Raw genomic sequence first — 22,191 nt, 5'->3', positions numbered from 1 at the left:
TCCCTTCTTAGTGTGCGTTCTCGTGACGTACTCTAACTGTGTACCAAATTTCAACTTTGAACTCCTAACCGTTTGGGCTCTGCGCTGATGATGATGATGATGATTATTATTATTATTATTATTATCAACTCGTCTTGACTGTATATATGGATATTGGTTATTATTTACACATTTGACATTACGTAAAAATAATGAATTTTATCAATTCGCTTATTATTAACAAAGGAAAATCACGAAAGCAAATACACTTATGTCAGTTGTATTTACAGATATTATATATAAATCATCATTTTAATTCAATGATGTTCTCTAGATAAATTGAATAATATTTATAAATGTTTTCCTCTAATTTTTTTTCTTTAAAAATTGCTTCGCTAAGTTCCAGTTCGCATCGTTTTAGTTTATTCAAAAACGAAGTATAAATATATGCTTTCCATCTCCAATTAGCGGTATCTCGCCTCTGTATATCATACTTTTTCTATAAGATGACCAGCACGAGTCTATTGTTATCTAACTCCTATGAGAGAAAAATATTTGAATTGAATTAACGTGACTTTTGGTCTAGATCAGAGATTCCTACACGGTTAACCGGGCCTCCAGCACCTAATCTTTCAATATCCTCTTTCGAGTTTTAACGGTCTAACTCCGCTCTTGAGATTAAGGAAGGACAGTCAGCCGTACAGACGACAGTAGGAATATATTAGTCTACAGTTTTTTCAAATTGCATTCCAATAATGCATTCATTACAACAAACATTAATATGAAAGAAACTTCATTTCCCCATCCTATGTGCTATTTGCATCCGTTGTTCTCTGTTGGAAGAATATTTGGCATGCAACCATTAAAATTATGCGATTGCTACAACAGAGAAAACAATTTTCTCCATCACGAAAAGTTATATTCGGGTTACGAATTGTTGTGGAGATCTTTCTGTGAAGTTCGACATTCAGAATATTCTTAGATTTGTTTAATAACGAAATTTTATGTGCTGGTTGGAGAAAGATACTTAATTACAATTACATGTTCGAATTTTTGGTTTTCTTCTTTTCCCTTTATATTAGTACACAGTTCAGTTATGTGAAAAAATCGCAACTATCTTTGAAAAGCAATGTTAACGCATTTCCAGAAGAAGAGGAGAAATGAAACGTTTGGAATGGTTGATGCTTGGAAGCTTCTGTACTTTTGCACTTTTCGTAATAATAATTTGCGTAGCTTCAGATTTTTTATTATATCCCGCTATACACAGCCGAACAAATTCTCAGTTCGGTTCATTGTTTTGTGTAATTTCTATTAGAATTTACTTTTTGTACTGTGTGGGACAAATGGTATTCGCTATAACAATTGGTTTAGCAGTATGGTATATTTTAATTTACCGCTTAATTAATATACAAGACGAAATAAATAAAATTAGCAAAGAATTTCCGCATTTAAAGGAAAGGATAAATTTGATAATTGACAAACATACAGAAGTATGGGAATTTATGCAACAATTCAACGAATATTTTAGCAATTTCGTGCCCTGTGTTTATATTTTTTTTACTAATTTTACTGGCATTATAGTTTGTTCATTATTATTCATGGAATTAGACCTTATGTTAAAAATAGAAGGAATCATTATATCCATTGTCTTCTTAACAGGATCTATTGCTGTTTCTTTTCTAATTTCGAAAATTCCATCAATGGTAAAGTTTCTCAAAATGTCATATTACTTGTAAAGAATAATGTATTTAAAATAATTAATATATCTTTATATAATAGTTAAATCTATTAATTAATTAAGTTAATTAGGACTATGGATTTATTAGATTTTTTAAAGTTAAGTATTCATTTAATCTAGTTATGAGCGTAAAAATATATGTGAACTGGTGCATGTTGAATTATTATATGTGGAAGAGAAGTAATGCAATTGGATGTTAAAAAGTTTTTTATTGAAGTTGTTCTGAATTTCTGAAAATGTCTTGATAAGTACAGAGGGTCTTTAATAATTAAGAAGGAAAAACATAACAAATGAATTACTGTCTTTTAGCATTCAATAAATAAAGAGAAATTTCTTTTTTAAGGCTATTCATACTCCGCGAGGGGGGAGAGGGAACAAAAAAATACAGCGACGAGTTGCGTAAGTTTCCCGGCAACATTTATAATTGCGTGTATGATTCCATCTGTTATATTTTATTAAAAACTTTTTATATTTTTAATTATTATAAAATAGTAAAAAACTTAAGTTTGAGAGTAGAAAGTGTTTTTTAAAAAATTGTAAATGCTAATAACGAGTAAAATCGTCATTGAGTCCTACCCTACTGGAGATACACACGACCACCTTTTTCTTCCCACTCCCTCCACTTTTAACCACCAAAATTCAACAGCATTAATGCCCTTAATAAAAAAAACCTCCCTGCAAAATTTCATAAATTTTCGACAAAAAGCACAGGAATTATTAAGCTTCAAAGAGAGTAAAGAAAGTCATGTCCCACATACACATAACATCCATACGTACAGAAATTACCCCCGAATTTTTTTGCATTTCTTAACGTTTCAAGGTTTCCTGAGTCCAGAAATGTAAAATACGTGGGGGTCATTTTTTGACTTGTCGCCATACTTTCCTTCTGTTATATAATGCATTACAGTGCAATTAGTTTAAGCGTTAAATGCGATGTACTGTACTCCTAATTTGGTTTGTGGAAGTTTAAAAAAATGCTTTACTTCATTCCCTTTCTATATCCCAATTTTTTGTACCTCGAGTCAGAAAGTTTAATGATAATGTTATCAGAAATTATGACATTATACAATACTAGTTATGTTCTAAATATAAATTTCTCACATGTAATTTTGTCGGGCTTATTTTAAATTTTATTATTGTATATATATTTTTTAATACACGTATACAGTTATACAGCGATTTCATTGGAATTGTCAAGATTTGTTCTGCTAATCTTCAATTGGAATTCAAATTCAAGGTTCGTTATTATGCTTCTCAATAATGAATATTTTATATTTTTTAAATATATTTTAAAATATTTCCAGATTTTGAATTTTATGAAACGATTTGATAAAATGCCCATTGGAGTTTCTGTCGCAGGTTTCTTTTTCGTAAAAAAAGAATTTTGTAATTAAGGTTTGAAAAAATATACAGTAGAGACTCGTTAATCTGAACCCCGGTAATCGGAACGATTTTCAGTCGGACTGTGTCGTGCTGAATCGAACGTTTTTGATACTAAATTTACTTCTAAAGTATAATTTTCATGTTTTTATATTCTTCAATATATTTATTTTGTTTGTACAAAATGCAGAAATAATTTTTAACGATACGATAGCCTCGATTATTATTATAAAAATTTTCGTTAGGCTTAAAATCGACGAAAATTCAACACGAAACGACACGCAACGGAGAAAAATTCAACACGAAGCGACACGCAACGGAGAAAAATTTGAACATCGGACAGGTTAATATATTTTTTCGTACATAATCCGTAATCGGAACAAATCCCTAATCTGAACAACCCCAGTCCCCAATTGATTCCGATTTTCGGTTCTCTACTGTATTTCCTTCTTTATAATCATATACTTTTAGAGAAATATAATAATTTAGAGTAAATTATACAGCGGCATTAACGTTTAAAATTAACATTTAACTTTTATTACAAACTTTTATATTAACTTTTATTACATTTTTAATAAGATATTTATTTACTATTTACTGCTACCATTCTCTATGAATTACTTTATTTTCCCTTTATATTTCAGCTGGTTAAAATGCTTTATTCGATTTTCTCGACTCTATGCGAACTTAAAAATGTAAATTAAAAGAATACCTGTGTCTCAGTACTTAGCACCACAGAAAATCCTTTATACAACTCTTTCTTACAACCGTTGAATACTACTTTATAAAAATTTACACAATATTTTACACAAAATAGCGTCAATTCTATTATTGTGACAATTATGTAAATTTATTACAAATACTTCATAATATAATAGAAAGTAAGTGATTCTTTGTATTCTGCAGTGCATATGATCACTTTAAAGTTGGTACTGATTCACTTTGCAAAATGTTATTTCATTCATTCAAGACTATAATATTTCATGAGAAGATTAGAAATAATATTGATACATACTTACATGATAATTGCAGTGTGTAGACAGTTACTAAAAATCGGTATATTATATTAAATATAATGTTAAAACAAAACAGTGGCATTAAAGTAAAGTCCTGAAGCTAAACCAGGAAGATGAGCTTATTTTGTGATACACGCATTTGAACAAAGCTGTAAGAATCTCTTGCAAAATTGTTCACACCAAGTTTTATTGTTTATGACAAACATTACTCGAAAATTATACAAAAATGTGTGGATATTTTTATTACCGTGAGTAAGTAAACAGTTACATATCAACTTCATAATAGCCGAACAAGACTTTATTCTTGGGCTTACTTGATATTCCGTGAATTAAACTGTATTAAATAAATCATATTGTTCATCTATAGTATTACATTACTTATGAACAATATATAAATGAAATTATATAAATAAAAGGATTTTGTTCAGAAAGGATATTTTAATCGCTTTCTGGACGACCAATGGGGTTAAAATATTGGCTTACTATTCTGGGAGACCTGCGATCGATTCAGGACAAAGAACTCCAAGAAGTTTTCAAGATCAACGAGTTCCGGTTAAATTCTATTCGTTTATCATCCTTCTTTCTGCATTGGAAGTGTGGCCGTACGCATGATGTATAAAGGAAAAAAGGCTATCTTAATGATTACAAGGCAAGAAGAGCCAAAAACGGAAAAAATTAGGAGGCTGAGTTTTAATGTAAAATACGATAATGCGGTTTATTCCGAAAAAAAATACTCAAATATTTTATATATAACGTTTATTCAAAGACAATTATACAATATACATTGTTAAGGAGCATGAATCATCTTCATCTATTCTTCTAGCACGAAATGAACCAACCTGAAATGCGAATTCGATCTGCAGAAAAAATAAATCACAGATAATATGTCTGATAAACACGCTAAAAGATATGCCAAATTCTTTGGCTATGTAAAGGCTATGTAAGTCTAGAAGTTTGACAATTGCGTCCGAACGCCATTGTCAAACTTCTAGATTTACAAGATGGCGGCGCTCAACATTCGACTTTCACGTTATAGAGATGAAAACTTCGGCCGCAACCTCTCTATTAGAAATTAATTAATTTCACTAGAGGTAGACAGTTATGATGCCATCTCGTATCAAATTTAATAATTATAAATAACTAATTTTTAATTTAGACATTTCTAAAATTTAATTTGGAATTGGTCATTAAATTTAATACGAGATGGCATCATAACTGTCTACCTCTAGTGAAATTAATTAACTTCTAATAATTAATTATAGCCTTTACATAGCCAAAGCATTTGGCATATCGTTTGGCGTGATTATTATAACACGAGCTATGGTTGTTGATGTTTACACGTAATATGTGTGAACACAAATTTAAAAAAATGTGTGATCACTAGCGACACTAAGATGCTAGCGGAACGAGTGCTTAACACAGACGTGTAGCATGTGCACAATCTGGGACTTCCCCTCTCGTCGTCACTCGTTATGCAAAATATCGCTAGTTAAGCGAATCATTTTTTACAATTTTTGATCGGTATGCGAATTACTCGTTATGTGACGTTCCATTGTATTATGTACAAGTTAGAGTTGCCATCAGACAGGTTTTCACTCGGACAAGCCGGTTTTTAAATCCATGGTCCGGATTAATTATTAATTTATTCAACGAAAATTCAGTTTTTCTTACATACTATTGAAGATCCCCAAAAAGAAAATTCATTTTTCTATTCCTCAAAATATCCCAAAGTAATGTATGATTTATTGTCATAATGAAAATTCACAGAATGTGAACAAAAATGTTTTATAGATTTTTCATCATTTCTTTGGATATGTTAAGCACATTATACTGTTTATATACATACATACCTTGATGTACAATGTTAGACCATGTTTTTGAATGTTACTTTTACAATAAACATACATAATGAAAATCGAAGTACATTTTATTATGGTATTATACCAATGAAAAATAAGATTGTGAACAGACATTTAGAATATAGGCATATTCTTTCAGTGTACAGCAGAAAAACACACCTTTTCAACATGATTGTGTGAACACATGACAAGTTAACAAGAGCAAACAGAAAATACTGTACATATAAAAAGATCTGTTACCGATCATTTTATATTTAAAGTACAGGTACTCCTCACATTACGGCCTATCTGCTTAACGACCATTCGCACTTACGACCAATCGAGTTTCGACCTGCAATTCGGGGAATCCCCTTTCTCAGCTTGAGTGTCGGTCAGTGGCGAATAGTGACATGCGCACTAAGCGTACTGTAATAGTCTTTTTATGAATAAATTTGAAGTTTATTGCATAATTTGTATAATTTTACAACGATCCTATATTCCCGGCGCAAGCTCCTCGCTTATCGACCAATTCGCTTAACGACGTAGTCGTCGGAACGGAACTCGGTCGTAAAGTGAGGAGTACCTGTACTAAAAAGCGAAATACAAAACAGCAGAAATATTTTCAATATGTATCGAATTATCTGATCAGTTCAAATATCTTAACAAATTGTATTATATTAACAAATCTACTCCTGATGAATTTGTTTATTTCTATTACTTATCATATCATTTTATTTTTAAAGTATTGCAGCCAGCGAAGCATAAAAAAATAGATCATGTATTAAGTAACTTTGATCAGTGTTAGAACTTTACTTGAAATAACAATCTTTTAAAATTTAATGTGTAATGTATAACGAATCTATTAAAGTAATTAATTATTTTTCAGTTATATATATACAGATGAAGTGGCATTACATTCAGTATATGAAGCCATTCGTTCGTTACATTTTGCAGAAAAATACATGGTAACGCGTATGAAGAAGCAATGTTCATCATATCTTACAAATAATATATCGGAAAATACTGTTCTCGAAATATACGAAACAGCATCCCAACTTCAACAAAATGAATTAACAACGAAATGTTGGAATTACATAACTGGAAATGCGTCAAAAATAATTAAGCAAGACATCTTTAAGTACGTGAAATATGAAACTATTTTAAAACTTGTATCAGAAGATTGTTTAACGTTGAAATCTGAAGTAGATGTGTATGACGCCGTCATAAAGTGGGGTAAAGAAAGATTCCAAAATCAATCTCCTGAGGATCTTCGAAAAACGTTAGAGCCTTTGTTGGATCAGATCAGATTTTTAAGCATGACCTCTGCTGAGATTGGAGAATCTCCGTGCCAAGACGGCATCCTTACTAAGGATGAACAGGTTGACATATTTAGAGAAATTGCTACCAGAAAAAACAATACGAAAATAACAATATACATGATCAATGGAGAAAGCCAAGAAAGAAAATTACTACATGTAAAAGAAATACACGAATACATCAAGACGATGAAGATATGTTGTATGAATAGTAGTGGTTTGACACATACTGATCACAGATCTAAATTAAATTTATTTTATTTTAATAATATGGCAAAGTTTCTGTATTAATTATTAAGTGTTTTAATACCCGATAAAGTTAAAACACGACAATTTTATAAAATAATATAACACCAAACAAGATTATTTTTGAAATTTAAATTTATACATTAATAGATTAAATAAGTTTATTTTATTTATGCTTTTCTAGTTTTTCATTCACTTTATCTAAAACATGAAACATTTCTGCAAGTAAGTGGAGTAATAAATTTTGGTGATTGTTGACAATATATTCACGGTCTAATTTCTGATATTTTAAATGTAACAACAAGAAAGTTGATTTTGGAAGTCGTCAATAAATTGCTGGTCAAGTATTTGGTAACGAGAAACAAATTGCAGTTTAGATCATCTTTTAATACGCGTAAAGTCGTAGTTTTTAATCGTTGGTATTTAAATTTTTTTTTTTATATTAAACTTATATATATATCGCCTAATAAAATTATCCGAAACAATTTGAAATTCAGCGACTTTATTTCAATCAAATTTTAAGTAAATTAATTTTTCAAGAGAAATCCTGATCACAAAATTAATTTCAGATGTCGATTAAATTAAGATTACAAATAATTTGTTGCATTTAATTTTCAAATTAATTTTTTAAGTTATAAATTATTTTCAGATCAAAAATTTCTCGAGTAAATTTTAAAAAGTTATAAATAATTTTAATATTTAGAAAACTTCTCAATTCGTTTTTTTTAGTTTTCATATTTAAAAAAACGTTTCATTTTAATTTATTTCTTTAGTTTTCATAAAACATCTTGTAACAATAAGGCAAAGTTTAATGTATTCTTTCTAATTATTAAATTAAGTTGCAATAATAATTTTTACAATTTGTTCTAATATCTATTTTTTCTCATCCCGAGAAATCCCGCAAATTTCTTAAAAATTCACTTTTTTTTAATTTTGTGTTGAAGTTGAAGAAATTTTGCAAATAGTAAGTATAATTAACCCATAAACTTTCAGAATACGTTTGTATTTATTAATTTTAAGCCTGCTCATTAGTATTTTAAATTTTTACTTATTATATCATGTCACAGATTAACAATAATCAATACGTAGCCTATTTGTGGCAGGACCCTAAAAATTATTTACTTGTCGGAACCTGTAATATCTGGAATAATTCTGCCGATGCTGTCTTAATTTTTAATCATGCCCAATAGCTTTAATAACTGCATGATAGGACCAGGATACAAACGGGATACAACTGACCTAATCGGACCAGGATACAAACGAGTATAAAATATGCACGTACTGTACGAAGTTTTTCTTCATAAACTTGATTATTAAAGCCAAACGAACTGCCGTATTATCGAGCTATAAGCTTGATGCCGTTATTAAAGCAGCTCAGGTGGACAAACCAAGAATATTAGACGGCAAAAGAAGTACTGTAACGGATCTCGAAAACGAACTAGAAATGCATTTCCAGTAGTGATGTAACGAATATTCAGTTACTACTCGGTGTTCGGCCTACCGAATACCTAAAAACAGGAGTAGGAAATAACAAAAACACAGTAAATTAATCATTTTGGTAACTTTTATTAATGCTGAACATTAAATTATAATTATTAAAGTTAATAAGAAATACCGACTAACTCTAGTATTAAATTATTTCGTAATTAAATAATAATATAACCTTTATCTAGCCCGATATCTTATGGATGGCGTGTAGGTTAAAATGTATCGGGCATTATTGTTATTGTTTAGTTAATTATGTTATATTCGTATTCGCGTATATGTTAATATTTTTTACGATATTTTAAAATGATTTACGAAACGTTTCATTGAAACTTATCGTATTTAATGAAAGAATTATTTATCTATTTCTAGAAGATGAGTAACTAATATATAATTTATTTTATATATAAAGCAAAGAATGAGCATTTCTCATTATATACAAAAGATAACATTTGAAATCATGTTAATTTGAAAAATATTGACAAAAACAATAGCAACAAAATATCACAAAACTTCAAATATATTATTGGGAGTTTCTACTTGTGAACTGGGGAGAAACTAGATCATATGTCCCCACTAAAGTATATCCTTAGGGTACTATTCAGTCTACAAATACATAATAAAAACAATATTTTAGTGCTTAAAAAGTTAAAAAAATCGATTACAAATAAAATAACTTATAAGTTATAACTTAACTTTAAATACCAACAACTGCCGAATCATATCGGGCTATTTACGGCTATTACATAAATTATAAACCAATTTGGCACTAGAGGTAGACGTTAGGCGCCATCTCAAATTAACTTTAATAATTATAATTTAATTAATTAATTTAAATAATTTAGATCTACTGGAAGAAAAAATCGCGACAAATGAAACTTCACGACTTTATTTAAAAAAAAAGACAAGAATTTCAGAAAAGTCAGGACCTTTCTTACAAAAAATGAACCTTACATTTCTGTGTGCATGTGTTTGTGTTATTTAACATATAAAAATAACTTAAAGTAAAATTTGTTTATTTTTGGTCTCGTGTTCCCCTATCCCTATTTACTCTGTTAAAATGACCTGATTTAAAGCTGTTTCGTTTAGCGCTTTGTCGTCCAAGAACGCATCCCCTCGTTAAGCGGGTCTTACTGTATCTGTCTCCAACACTTTATGTTAGTATGTTACAGTGTTTATAAAGCATTAAATTACTTACTTCCAAATTTTTCATTTTCAATAGAATGTCTCAAGCTGCAAGTTAGTAATTTATATAAAATGGAGCAAAACAAAGTATATTTTAACACACACGCTTCCATACAGAGTATGAAGCGCCGAGAAAACAGAAACATAATTAATAGCCTACATTTTTGTTTTGATTTTGATGTTGGATTGTACGCACGTTAACAAGTAATTATTTATAATATGGAAAAAATTTTCGAATTAATAAAACAAGGTAAACTGTGTTATAAAATACAATTTGTTTATTTTCTTAAATTACAAATATAAAAGTTACGGTTAATGTTACCTATGGTTTCAAAATGGCGGCTCGTCTCTCATTCCAGCAAATAGAAGAAAGGAAACAGTGGGGACTCACGTTCTAACCTAACCTAATCGGCCGGATGGGCGAGCAGTCAAGGTGGCAGCCTACCGCTCTGGGGGACCCGGGATCGAATTCGAACGGGTCGAATAATCCCCAGGAATTTTTCGGGGGTGGTCCGTTCGGATATGTCGGGTCCCGTCCCTCGCCATCCGGTCGCCCATTGTGTGTCTGGTCAAACCCATAATGGGCCTACTAAAAGAGGCCCTCTTAGTGCCCACAGGGCGGAAAGAGTTTAAAAAAAAAAGAAACCTAACCTAATCTATTCTAATAAATTACCATAATTATTACCAACAAAATTATTAGAATAGGTTAGAACGTGCGTCCCCACTGTTTCATTTCTTCTATTTGCTGGAATCAGAGACGAGCCGCCATCTTGGAACCACAGGTAACAGTAACCAAAGTTACAAAGTAATTTATACTATCTACTTTACACTATTCGGTAATTAACGATTTCAGATGTCATACATGTTTCATCAAAGCGTTTTCTTTTTAATCTTAACGTATTTACCTTAAAACCGATAAGATTCTAGCTTTGAATGAGGGGAATGATGATCTCTTAGGGGTTGAACTCCAAGCAAAAGTCCTAAAGGACTATGGTTCTACAAGTAACCCTTCAAGAGATATTTGGCTCTAAAGTTGGGACTATAATGTATGTAAAGTTTACTTATTTTTTTATTAAATTTATTTCCTTTTCACTTCATTTTATTTATTAATTAGGCTGCAATTTGAAAAAACTGTTGACCTATATATTCTCACTGTCGCTTGTATGTCCGTTGTCTTTCCTAAATCCTTAATCTCGAGAACGGAGTTAAGGTTAAGAAAGACGAGGCCAGATATCGAAACTTAAGGGGCAGGAGGCCCCGATTATATATGAACTTCCGATGCAAACCGGAAGTCACCTTATTTCAATTCAAAATTTTCCCCTCAAAGCAAGTTATAGATGACCAGCACGACTCTATTGTTAAAGGAAAAGTATAATGTATAGAGGCAAGAAACTACTAACTTGAGATGAAGAGCATATATTTTAAATTAAAAAAATTCAAAATATGATTCAAAATTGCAGCCCAGCATGTCACAATAAATATTTGCTAGTTCAAAGCTAAAATATTCTCTATTTTAAAATAGCTTAGTCATCTGTTGACATGCGTATAATCAATAAATGGTCTCTCCATAGTGATATTGATTTTTGCAATATCAAAACCAAAACCGAAACTAGACTATTAAGTTTCCATTTCGAATTCTCAGCGCATCATACTCAGCCTGAAAGCGTATATGATAACAGGTTTAATCTGCTTCATTGTGCAGTACATTCCACTCTAGATAGAAAGTGAGACATTGTATCAATAATGCAAGATTTGGAGGTAAGTAATTTAATGATTTAAGAACACTATATCATACTAACCTAAAATATTGAAGACAAATTTATTTTATAGTCAAAATATTTCTATAGGCCTAATACTAACAACGAATTATATTAATTGTATGAAATATGGAACATTTAAACTCTCATGAAATTTTGACACCTCATTGTTCCTCTGACTCTATTCTCTTGAAATTTTATGATAAACATGCAATAGTAAGCAGCGTGGGCTAAATTAACCACACTTTTAATATAGATTTATTTTAAAGTTTGATCTTATTTTTCACCCGGACAGTGCGTGGTTTATTTATAAGATCAATTTAATTGACAGTCGTCGACTTTATAAAAAGAACGCGTTAAGATTTTTAATATGTTATATAACGTAATTTATTCTTAAACAAGCTTTTGTTTAATAGAAATAGGAATTTGAAACATATACCTTTAGAATTTGTACATACTTCATATGTAATTATAAAAGTATAGACTTGATGGTTTGAGAAAAGTAGATCTGCCGTTATCTATAAGTTATAGTTATATCAAAGATCGATCGATAGTGTGTTTCATTTATAATTCCAAATTAACGAAGAATGAAATGAGCGTAACTATTATTTTATGACATTACTTACATCTCATTTCCAATATTAAATATGAAAGCATTGGGACATGTGCTCCAAATGCCCCAATGTACTGTACGTGCTCCCCTATCTGTCTCAGCTCGTTATTGAAGCAATCAATGAATTACAAAGGAAAAAATAAGAATAATTGTATTCAACTTCAGCAAAATTTATACTGTAACACAGGTTTCGTGATTATCAAATTTATTTTACAATATTACGCGACGAATCTTTCTCATTAAATGTTTATTAATTACATATCATTTTTATATGTATAAGTATTAGTGATTGGATACATTACATACAATTCGACACATTCCTGATTTTTATACATTAAAATCAGTATAAAACGATAAATTTAATTTTTATCTAAAATATTATTACTTCAATTAACTTACTTCTTTTCTACTTAATTTCATTTGGCGACAGAGGTGGTGTAGCTGTTTTGGCTTTTACTCTCCAGAAGGAACAGAGCGATGATCGCGCAGCGATCGAAGAAGCGGCCAGTCCGAGAAGACAGAGGAGAGGTCGCCTCGCGATCAAAGCCGGCCTTCTAGGAAACGGCCTCCGCGAGAAAGGGAGATAGAATGCCTTCCGGGAGGACTTTGGGGGAAAACTGGCCCCTATTCAGGCGTCATCTGCAAGGAGGAAAACTCGGAAAAAACTGCTGCTGCTGCCAGCCCGTCCGAGTGAGGCGCGAACCCCCGATCGCACTTCGGTGTTTAGGGTCTGGTCACCGCCGTGATGAGCGGAGACGGAGTCCACTCGGCTACAGGTGTTCTATTCTAATTCGTTCCTATCTCTTCTTTTATACCTCTTACTCCCCCCTTTTATAATGCTTATCCATGATTGGAGGATCTCTCTACCATTGTTGTTATTCATTTTATTAGTTTGCCTAATTATATTTAAATGTTCATACAGTTGTCTTTTATAATTGTTTTTTTTTCCTTTTTCCTGATTTTTACTGTATTTAGATCAATTGCACAACCTTCTGTATTGTAATGGTCAGCTACTGCTGAATTTGCATAGTTTCCTCTGATTGCTCTGATATGTTCACTTAATCTTATTTTTAATTTTATTTTTGTTTCTCGTATATATGCTTTCCTTGGATTACAATTACAATCAAATGAATACACTATTCCCTTCTCCTCTGTTACATCATATTTTTCTTCTTTTCTGTAATATAAATGTTTTTTAGTTGAATTTATTTTTTCCGGTATTAAATTGATTCTATTTTTTATTGCATTTTTAATTATTTCAAATAATTTTGGAACATATCTTAATTAACTACTTAACGCTGTATCAGCGTGTAGTCCGAACGAAGCTGCCCGCACCTTTATTTTCTAGATTATGAGGGGAAAAAGATACAAAGAATCATTCGTTCTCAACAATATATTTGATTTCTATTGGGTCATTTAAAGGTACAAATATAAGGTCAGAATAAGCCATTAATTAATTGCTATGCCAACGTCTCATGAAATTCTGTCTTTCACTACGAGCCTTGGACTTACAGATTGACTCGTAGCGATCTTTATTGTAACTCTAAAAATACTGAGTCAGTTATTTTTTTCACTCGACTCAATGTAACATAGGTAAGACCGATAGCTGTCTCTTTTTTCCCTATATCTATTTTGATTTTTGGAAGAGTTAATCCCTGTGATTTATGTATAGTCATCGAGTATGCTAAGGTAAGGGGAAACTGTCTACGAGATCGCAATATACTGCCATAGTTCGAAGAGCGTGTTATGGAGATTATTGGAAACAGATTACCATAGATGAAAGGTCCCTGATAGTTATCTAATTCCACTAAAATAGACAGGAAAAGCCGGAGGGCGAGCATTAGGAGCATATATAATGTAGCGTATAGTTCCTAGTGAATCATTGACGAGACCTCCTTGCACCCATAAGTTGACTCTCGGCATTATTCTGGCATTAACCGAGAGATTCAAATACTTAGAGAGACCAAGAGCTGAGTCATCTTTGGATGAAGGCGGGGCAATATCTGGAGTGTTTTCAGATGCTATATAAGCAAGAGGGCATCCAGTTGACTGCAAGTAGTCTTCGTTGCTTTGTTTAGCTTGCTCGTTTGTTGGATATAGCTCTATTGCCTTTTGGAACTGATCAAGTTCATCTCTGGATAAATAGGCTCCATTTATTGTCGTCAGAATGTTCAGATCTGTATCAGAGAAATCACCCGAAGCTAGATGTTGTAAGACATCTGTGAAGGAACTATCAGCGCTATTTTGTCTGTGAGAATTACTAAGTTCAGTGAACTTCTCAAAAGAATCAAATGCGAATGTAATGTAATGTTCCAACAAGGTCCCTACCTTGTTGGAACATTACATTGTAAAAAAACACTCGAGTAGAGAGGAGTATCTTTAACAGGAGGAAGCTGACGAAAATCACCAAACAAATAGATAAAGAATCCACCGAACGGCCCATCTTTCTCGGGGTTTATCTCCCTCAATCTTCTCTCGATCATGTAAAACATTCTTGCACCAATCATTGACATTTCATCGATAATGATGAATTTGAGCGACTTCATCTCAATCTGGAATCTGTGTGCAGCTTCTCCATTTAGAGATCGAAATTTCGTACTAAAGATAGGAAGACGAAGGAGAGAATGGATCACAAAGCCAAAATATTGATCTCTGCTGCTCCACGTTTTAAAAAGAAAACTTTTTTAAACTTATTATTCTATAAAGATTCTTTATATTTGTTGTGTATCTATTGTTAGTGATAACATTTACCTTTCAAAATTACCATTTTAATGCTTGTCATATTTTCCGACCACTAGATGACGCTTCTACACGTGCGTGACTTCATGCATTCCTTGTCAACATTATAACTCTAGAATGAGTTGTCCGATCTTGATGAAATTTTCTACGACGACTCAACATCACTCTTGGATAAATTGATTAAAATTTCAACTCTCAAAAATGATCCGTACTGAAGAAAAACGCGATTTTCTTTTTGACTCCTATTTCCAGTTCTACAAAAATGGATCATTTTTGAGAGTTGAAATTTTAATCAGTTCATCCTTGGGGGATGATGAGTCGTCCTAGAAAATTTCATCAAGATCGGACAACTCATTCCAGAGTTATTTTGTTGACAAGGAATGCATGAAGTCAAGTATTAGTCGTCACTTCGTTCCGACAATAAATTTTTTCCCTTTATCTATTGATTTTGGTTGTTTGTCATTATCTAGTTTTCCAAGCCATTTTTTAATATGCATTTTGGGTAATCATTTAAAATAAACATTTTAATTATTTCTTCTTCTTCTTGTTTTTGTGTTTCTGTTTCATTTGTTCTTTGCTTTATTTTATTCGTATACATTTTAAATATATTTCATACTGACCGGGATAATAGATTTATAATTATTTTGGGTATTTGTATTGGTTTAACATATTTCTTGTAAATTAATCTTTTTTTTTTTTTTTTTTTTTCTATGGTTATATCTAAATAATTTATACTGTTCTGTTTTTTTTTTCTAATTCAAATTTGATATTCTCTTTAATCTTATTGGTCTTATTTATAATTATATTTTCATTTGTTTTCGTTTTATCAAAAATTATTATACAATCATCCACATACCTGCTGTAAAATTCAATACCTTCTATATTTTTGATCTTTTCATCTATTTGTAACATTGTTATTTCGGGCAATTTTGGACCTATACCTGTACCGATAGGTATTCCTTCTAGTATACAAAATAAATTTTAAATTAAGAGAAAAAGGACACAAAGGCATAATAATTAATTAGTTTTGTAATTGTTGAGGAAGACTGAAGAATTATTGAAGTAGGTAACAAATTAAACAGTTTGTTCGACCAGTGTGCAGGTGATATGAATGAAATTTAAATAGAAAAGAATAAAAAATATTTACTAATGTTGAAGGAAATAACTTCTGGATTGAAATACTATAAATTTTCTAAATTTGATAAGATTGATTGATATGTATTTTAAACATCCAAGTACTTGTGTAATTATCGGACCTTCACAATCTGGCAAAACTACATTGGTAAAAAAATTATTCGCTGCAGAATTATGAAAATCCGATTTATGAAGATTTTGTATGTTGATCTGTATATTTATCGTTTTTTCAAAAAAAAAAGAAAAATATCACATTTATGTATAGTCTATCCGACTCTGTGCAAAGATGGAATTTAATTTAATTTCTAGAATGAAATATTTTGTGAAGCACCGGGGGCTAGTAGGAGATGTGGTTCTTCAAAGACCTCTTAATCCGCAACGGTTTGGCGAAAAACCGCTTATGTTGTCACTGGATGGCTTAATAGGAGGGTTGATTCGTTTGTCGAGTGGAAAGCGCAATGAGTAAGTCGATAGGGTATCCAAAGTTCGATTAAGACAGGAAGGCCGTTTAACAAATATAACAAAAGATTAATATATCTAAATATTCGACTACAAGCTAAATACGAAATACACCACTAAATCTACACAACTAAACAGGTAAGTACATAGCTCGCGAGCTTCTAGGAAAATCGTTCCCGTTCTATCCATGTTTAATTAAGAAGAGAGAGAGAGAGAGTTTACAAGTATTCTGAAAAAATACAAAACACCTCTGCGAGAGAGATGATGTCCTCTGTAGCTGGGGAGGCGTATTGCGTTGTATATGGCGTATTTGGTCGAAACTCGTTTTATGTCTGGGGTCTCTGCCTGGATAATGGCGAGTCTAGCTGTCGTCTTCTGTGGCCCTATTCTTGAAGGGTACAACATGCCTTGCAACCCGCACCGACTCTTTCACATACGTACATTGTTCCATCATCTACTCGAATTCATATCCCTTAGTGGGGCTCTTGAGAGCACTCACTCCAGGGGCACAGATGGAAATTAGCTTTCTCTTGCTTTGTTTCAACCGTCAGTATACAGCCGCCTTTTAACTTTGTATGTTAATTCTTATTTTCTGTCTTTTCAGTCTAAATTCGGTTAGTCCTAATTGTAAGTTACATTAGGGACTCTTAGCTTGGTTTCCGGTTAGGTTATGATAAGTTAGGTTAAATTAGATTAGGGTTTGTTAGCTTTAGTCGTCTGGTTAGATTTGTCCTAAGTTATGGTAGGTTAGTATATGTAAAAATTTAGTAGCAAGTAAATTACTCTCTCTTCAAAGACAGTTTGCCATCAGAATTTCAAAGTGCTGCAGAACAGTTTCTACTAAGCCTCTCTGATTCTAGCAGAGTTCCTTCCTTTGCCACTATGTATTGTAGAAAAGGTTCTAAACTTTTACGTCAGAACTAGAAACATCAGGGCTTAACAAGGGCTCTACTGCTATCTACGGCTGTTCATATGCTCTCGCATTGCAATTACACTATCTCTGATGGTCACCCTGTAAACAAGTTATCCCTAGGGTACATTTGGTGTCATCTGCTTCCTCCATGGATAACTATGCAGATAATATCTACACAGGTGGGTCTTCGTGTCGGCTCAAGTATCTGTATCTACCTCCAAACTGACATATTTTGGGCAAAATATGTTAGAAGGTACAGATACCCCCACATATCAAGCTGAAGAAGACGCTGTCTACCAAGCTGTTTAGTGGGCCACTTCACTACCAAACAAACCTCGGTCTATCAACATTTACAGTGATTCTCAGTCTGCAGAAAACCGGGACATCGTCGACCATATGATCAGTTATTGTTCAATTTAGGATCAAGATAGACTTATTCTGAAATTAGAAATCTTTACGCTTAGTTTCGGGTGGCCATATCCACTCGATAAACTTGCTCAGAAGCCACAGTTTGATGCTTTTTACAATTATGTTCAAAAAATATGGAAAATAGGACTATTTATAATTTCTAATTTCTAGTTTTACATTTTAGTTTTTACTGAAAACTGAAAAAAATACTGATTTTATGTTTACTTTCTATCGTGTATTTTGGTTTATATATTCTTAGTGTTATACACATATAGGAATGGTGCACTTATTCTAATAAAAAAAAAAAAAAAACGAGAAAGAAACCACCACACAGCCTTTCTCTCATGATAAAAAATGTGTCTGCTAGCGTTATTATTCTATCATGTCACACCTGATGGCGTTAGTACAACGAGCGTTCTTAATAGAAACCGCCAAATTGAAGCTAAATTCAAAACTCCACCACTCAACGAGATCAAAAAATATAAACAAGAATATTACGTAAGACGAGATCTATTACCCCCTACCCCTGAATAAGAAATCGTAAGAAATCCTTGACCCCCACCCACCCCAAAATACCTTACGTAATTTATGGACGGCCCCTAATTGTATTAATTATAATAAATAAACATTTTTAGAAATTCTACTTTAAAAAATATGTTATTCAATATACTATCTTGTATGTCAATATTGTAACTTCTACTAAATGTGCACTATATTTTACACATACAAAAACATATCCTAATATAGATTTTTTTTTAATGAATACAAAAACATTATGACTGTTGATTGAGAAAAATTTTCAAGTTTATCAATAGACGAAAATTCTATTCGACATTTTAAAAATTATATTAAGTGGCATCTTATAAATCAAAAAACTGACTTAAATCACGAGTTCATTTCTGAGTTTGCAAACAATTTAAACTGGGAATTAATATGGAGAAATTATATATTTCCTATTTCATTCATCAACAAACATATTAGACATGCAAAATGGGATTCAATTTCAAATCATCATACGAAGAATTCATGAATAATTTTTCAAAATATATCGATTGAAATAACATAGACGAATTTCAAATTCTCCTAGATAAATTTGTAAAGAACTTAATATGCAAATTAGATATGAGAATAGTTTTAAAATACCAACGATTCAATAACGACACTCTACGAGAGCTATAACATTATCTACGTTGGGATTTAGTTTTCCGTTATCAAATATTAAACGTTAACTTCATGAATGATTTCCAAAATCATCTTTCTTGGTATCGTGTTTTAAAATATCAATAACTAGATCGAAAACATATTGCTGATAATTTACATAGTTTATTATTCAATGAACTTGATGATATGAAAAATTAAATAAATTTAAAGAAAATTAAAGGTATGTTTTCTTATAAAATGTAAAATTACTTAGGGCTATATTTTATTTATAAGATTACGTAAGTGTATCGAATCACTACTATTACATGTTTAGTGTAGGAAACAACATTCAATTATCGTAAATACCTGTGCTATTTTTATTTTAGATGTCCTGGCAATCAGATGATTTGAACATAAAAGAAAGATTGTCATATCTTATGACATCTAGACAAATGACTGACGTAACTTTAATTGTTGGCCAAGAAAGAGAAAATTTTCCGACCCACTCTCTGCTTCTCTCTATACACAGTGAGGTGTTTCATGCAATGTTCTATGGTTCTATGGCAGAGAAGAGAAAACATGTTGCCTTGCCTGATGATGATGTTAAAGCATTTTGTGTTTTCATAAAGTAAGTTATACTAAACTTTTACAAAGTATGTTTAATACTTATAGAAACATCTTTCCATAATTTTAAAGTAAGCTATCAAATTATTATTATTATTATTATTATACACATTAAAATTAAAGTTTTTTAGATGCTTTTTTTATTGTTTATTTAATACTTTCTCACAAACTATTTTTCTGAAATATAAAATTTATAAAACATTTTCATTATTGTCATTACTTCTTGGCTGTATTTTGGCTGTTTCATGACAGTAGCCTACAATTCTAACATCTACAACACAAGAAGATATCCCGTTTATACGTCAGATAATATCAAATTAATTAGCATTAAATGAGAAATGTGATGCTTTTTTCACAAAAACCTAATTAAAAATATTAGTAATAAATAGTCCATAGTATTTAGACATAAAGTATGTTCAATCCATAGAATAAGTCAAATAGCACAAGAGCGGTCTATTTCCAAGACGATCGAATGAAAGCTGGATCGTATGAAGATGTTACAGACAAAAGAAATCGCGAAAAAATCCACACAGCTAGCCCGTTGATTGGGAGATTTTTGAGTTTATTATTTTAGAAATTTAAAAACAAGCATTGATAAATTTTCCCTGCTTGCAATGAACAGTTACTTCACGAATCCTTCTTTACGTTCCTATCAAGGAGAGGGAATTCGTCTGCTCTTATTTCGCTTTTTAGCATTATTGACAACAATGCTAAAAAGCGAAATAGGAAACAGAAAAAATATTTTCAGTATGTATCGTATCATCTAATCAGTTCAAATATCTTATCAACTTGTATTATATCGACAAGTCCAGTTCTGATGATTTTCTTTATTTCTATTAGTAATAAAATGATATTATTTGTAAGTTTTTACAGCAAAGCATAAAAAGTTCCATGTATTAAATAATTCCATAATTTTAACATAATTCCCAAGAAAAACTGATAAAATTAATGTAAACAAAATTTCATCAATGTTAGAACTTTCTTAGAAATAAAACTCTTTCAAAATTAATTGTGTAATGTATAACGAATCTATTAAAGTAATTAATTATTTTTCAGTTATATATATACAGATGAAGTGGCATTACATTCAGTAGATGAAGCCATTTGTTCGTTACATTTTGCAGAAAAATACATGGTAACGCGTATGAAGAAGAAATGTTCATCATATCTTGCCAATAATATAAAGTCAGATACTGTTCTCCAAATATACGAAACAGCAGCCCTACTTCAACAAAATGAATTAACAACGAAATGTTGGTATTACGTAACTGCGAACATTACAGAAATTATTAAACGATGCGGCTTTAAACATGTGAAATATGAAACTATTTTGAAGATTGTATCCGAAGATTATTTAACATTGCAATCGGAATTAGATATGTATGACGCCGTCATAAAGTGGGGTAAAGAAAGCTTCCAAGATCAATCTCCTGAGGATCTTCGAAAAAAGTTAGAGCCTTTGTTGGATCAGATCAGATTTTTAAGCATGACCTCTACAGAATTTTCAAAATCTCCGTGCCAAGATGGCGTCCTTACTAAGGATGAACAGGTTGACATATTTAGAGAAATTGCTACCAAAAATAATTATGGAAGTAACAACATACATGATCAATGGAGAAAGCCAAGAAAGAAAATTGCTAAAATAAAATAAATACGATCAATACGATCCATACGAACCTGTACGCCATCATTTGTATGAGTGTAGTGGGGAAAGGTGCTGCTGTCCTTCGGGAAATTACTAAATGTAGGGGACGAAAACAAGCAAGTGGGCGGTAGGGACGCTGGAGGCAAGGTACTGAACGGTGACAATAGGGAAAGGTTGTGGTCACTGACAGCCTTTCACTTTCCTGTGTTAAACGGGTAAGAAGAAACTTTGCGTTTAATGGTTTTTAGATGTTGGGAACGATGCACGGTACGGACAAACTGTGAGCCTGTGAGGTTCATACGAAAGTTTTCCTAAGAATATTTTCAAGCCTTTCTCACACAAGAGAAAATGGGTTACGGGCGTTAGCGTACGGTTGGGTATAACTTTATGGAACAAAGGGGATCGAAAAACTTAGGTAATCACTGATATAGATGATCACTCGTGAAAGCCAAGAAAGATAATTCCATACTGTTAGTAATGTTAATATATCAACATTTTGATATAAAATCTAAATAATAGCAAAGTCTTTGTAATATAACCCATTATGGTAAGGCGTATCCATGCAAAAAATTCTTG

At 31.5% G+C, this 22,191-nt stretch overlaps 2 protein-coding genes across 2 annotated transcripts; both read left to right on the top strand.

The window, feature by feature from the left end:
* Positions 1-6,925: 6,925 nt before the first annotated feature.
* LOC136975812 (BTB/POZ domain-containing protein 2-like) lies at positions 6,926-7,558 on the top strand. Its single transcript, XM_067270957.1, has one exon. It carries the CDS (start codon positions 6,926-6,928, stop codon positions 7,556-7,558), a length of 633 nt encoding a protein of 210 aa, XP_067127058.1.
* A 4,332-nt stretch (positions 7,559-11,890) lies between these two features.
* LOC136975782 (BTB/POZ domain-containing protein 2-like) lies at positions 11,891-21,767 on the top strand. Its single transcript, XM_067270902.1, has 3 exons — positions 11,891-11,941; positions 19,733-19,974; positions 21,027-21,767. Exons 1-3 carry the CDS (start codon positions 11,927-11,929, stop codon positions 21,619-21,621), a joined length of 852 nt encoding a protein of 283 aa, XP_067127003.1. The 5' UTR covers positions 11,891-11,926; the 3' UTR covers positions 21,622-21,767.
* Positions 21,768-22,191: the final 424 nt, after the last annotated feature.

This window comes from Centruroides vittatus, unplaced genomic scaffold, assembly GCF_030686945.1.
Source record: "Centruroides vittatus isolate TY-2023 unplaced genomic scaffold, ASM3068694v2 contig_388, whole genome shotgun sequence".
Lineage (NCBI taxonomy): Eukaryota > Metazoa > Arthropoda > Arachnida > Scorpiones > Buthidae > Centruroides > Centruroides vittatus.
Note: the sequence above shows the minus strand (reverse complement) of the source record. Positions and strands in the feature narration are given on the sequence as shown.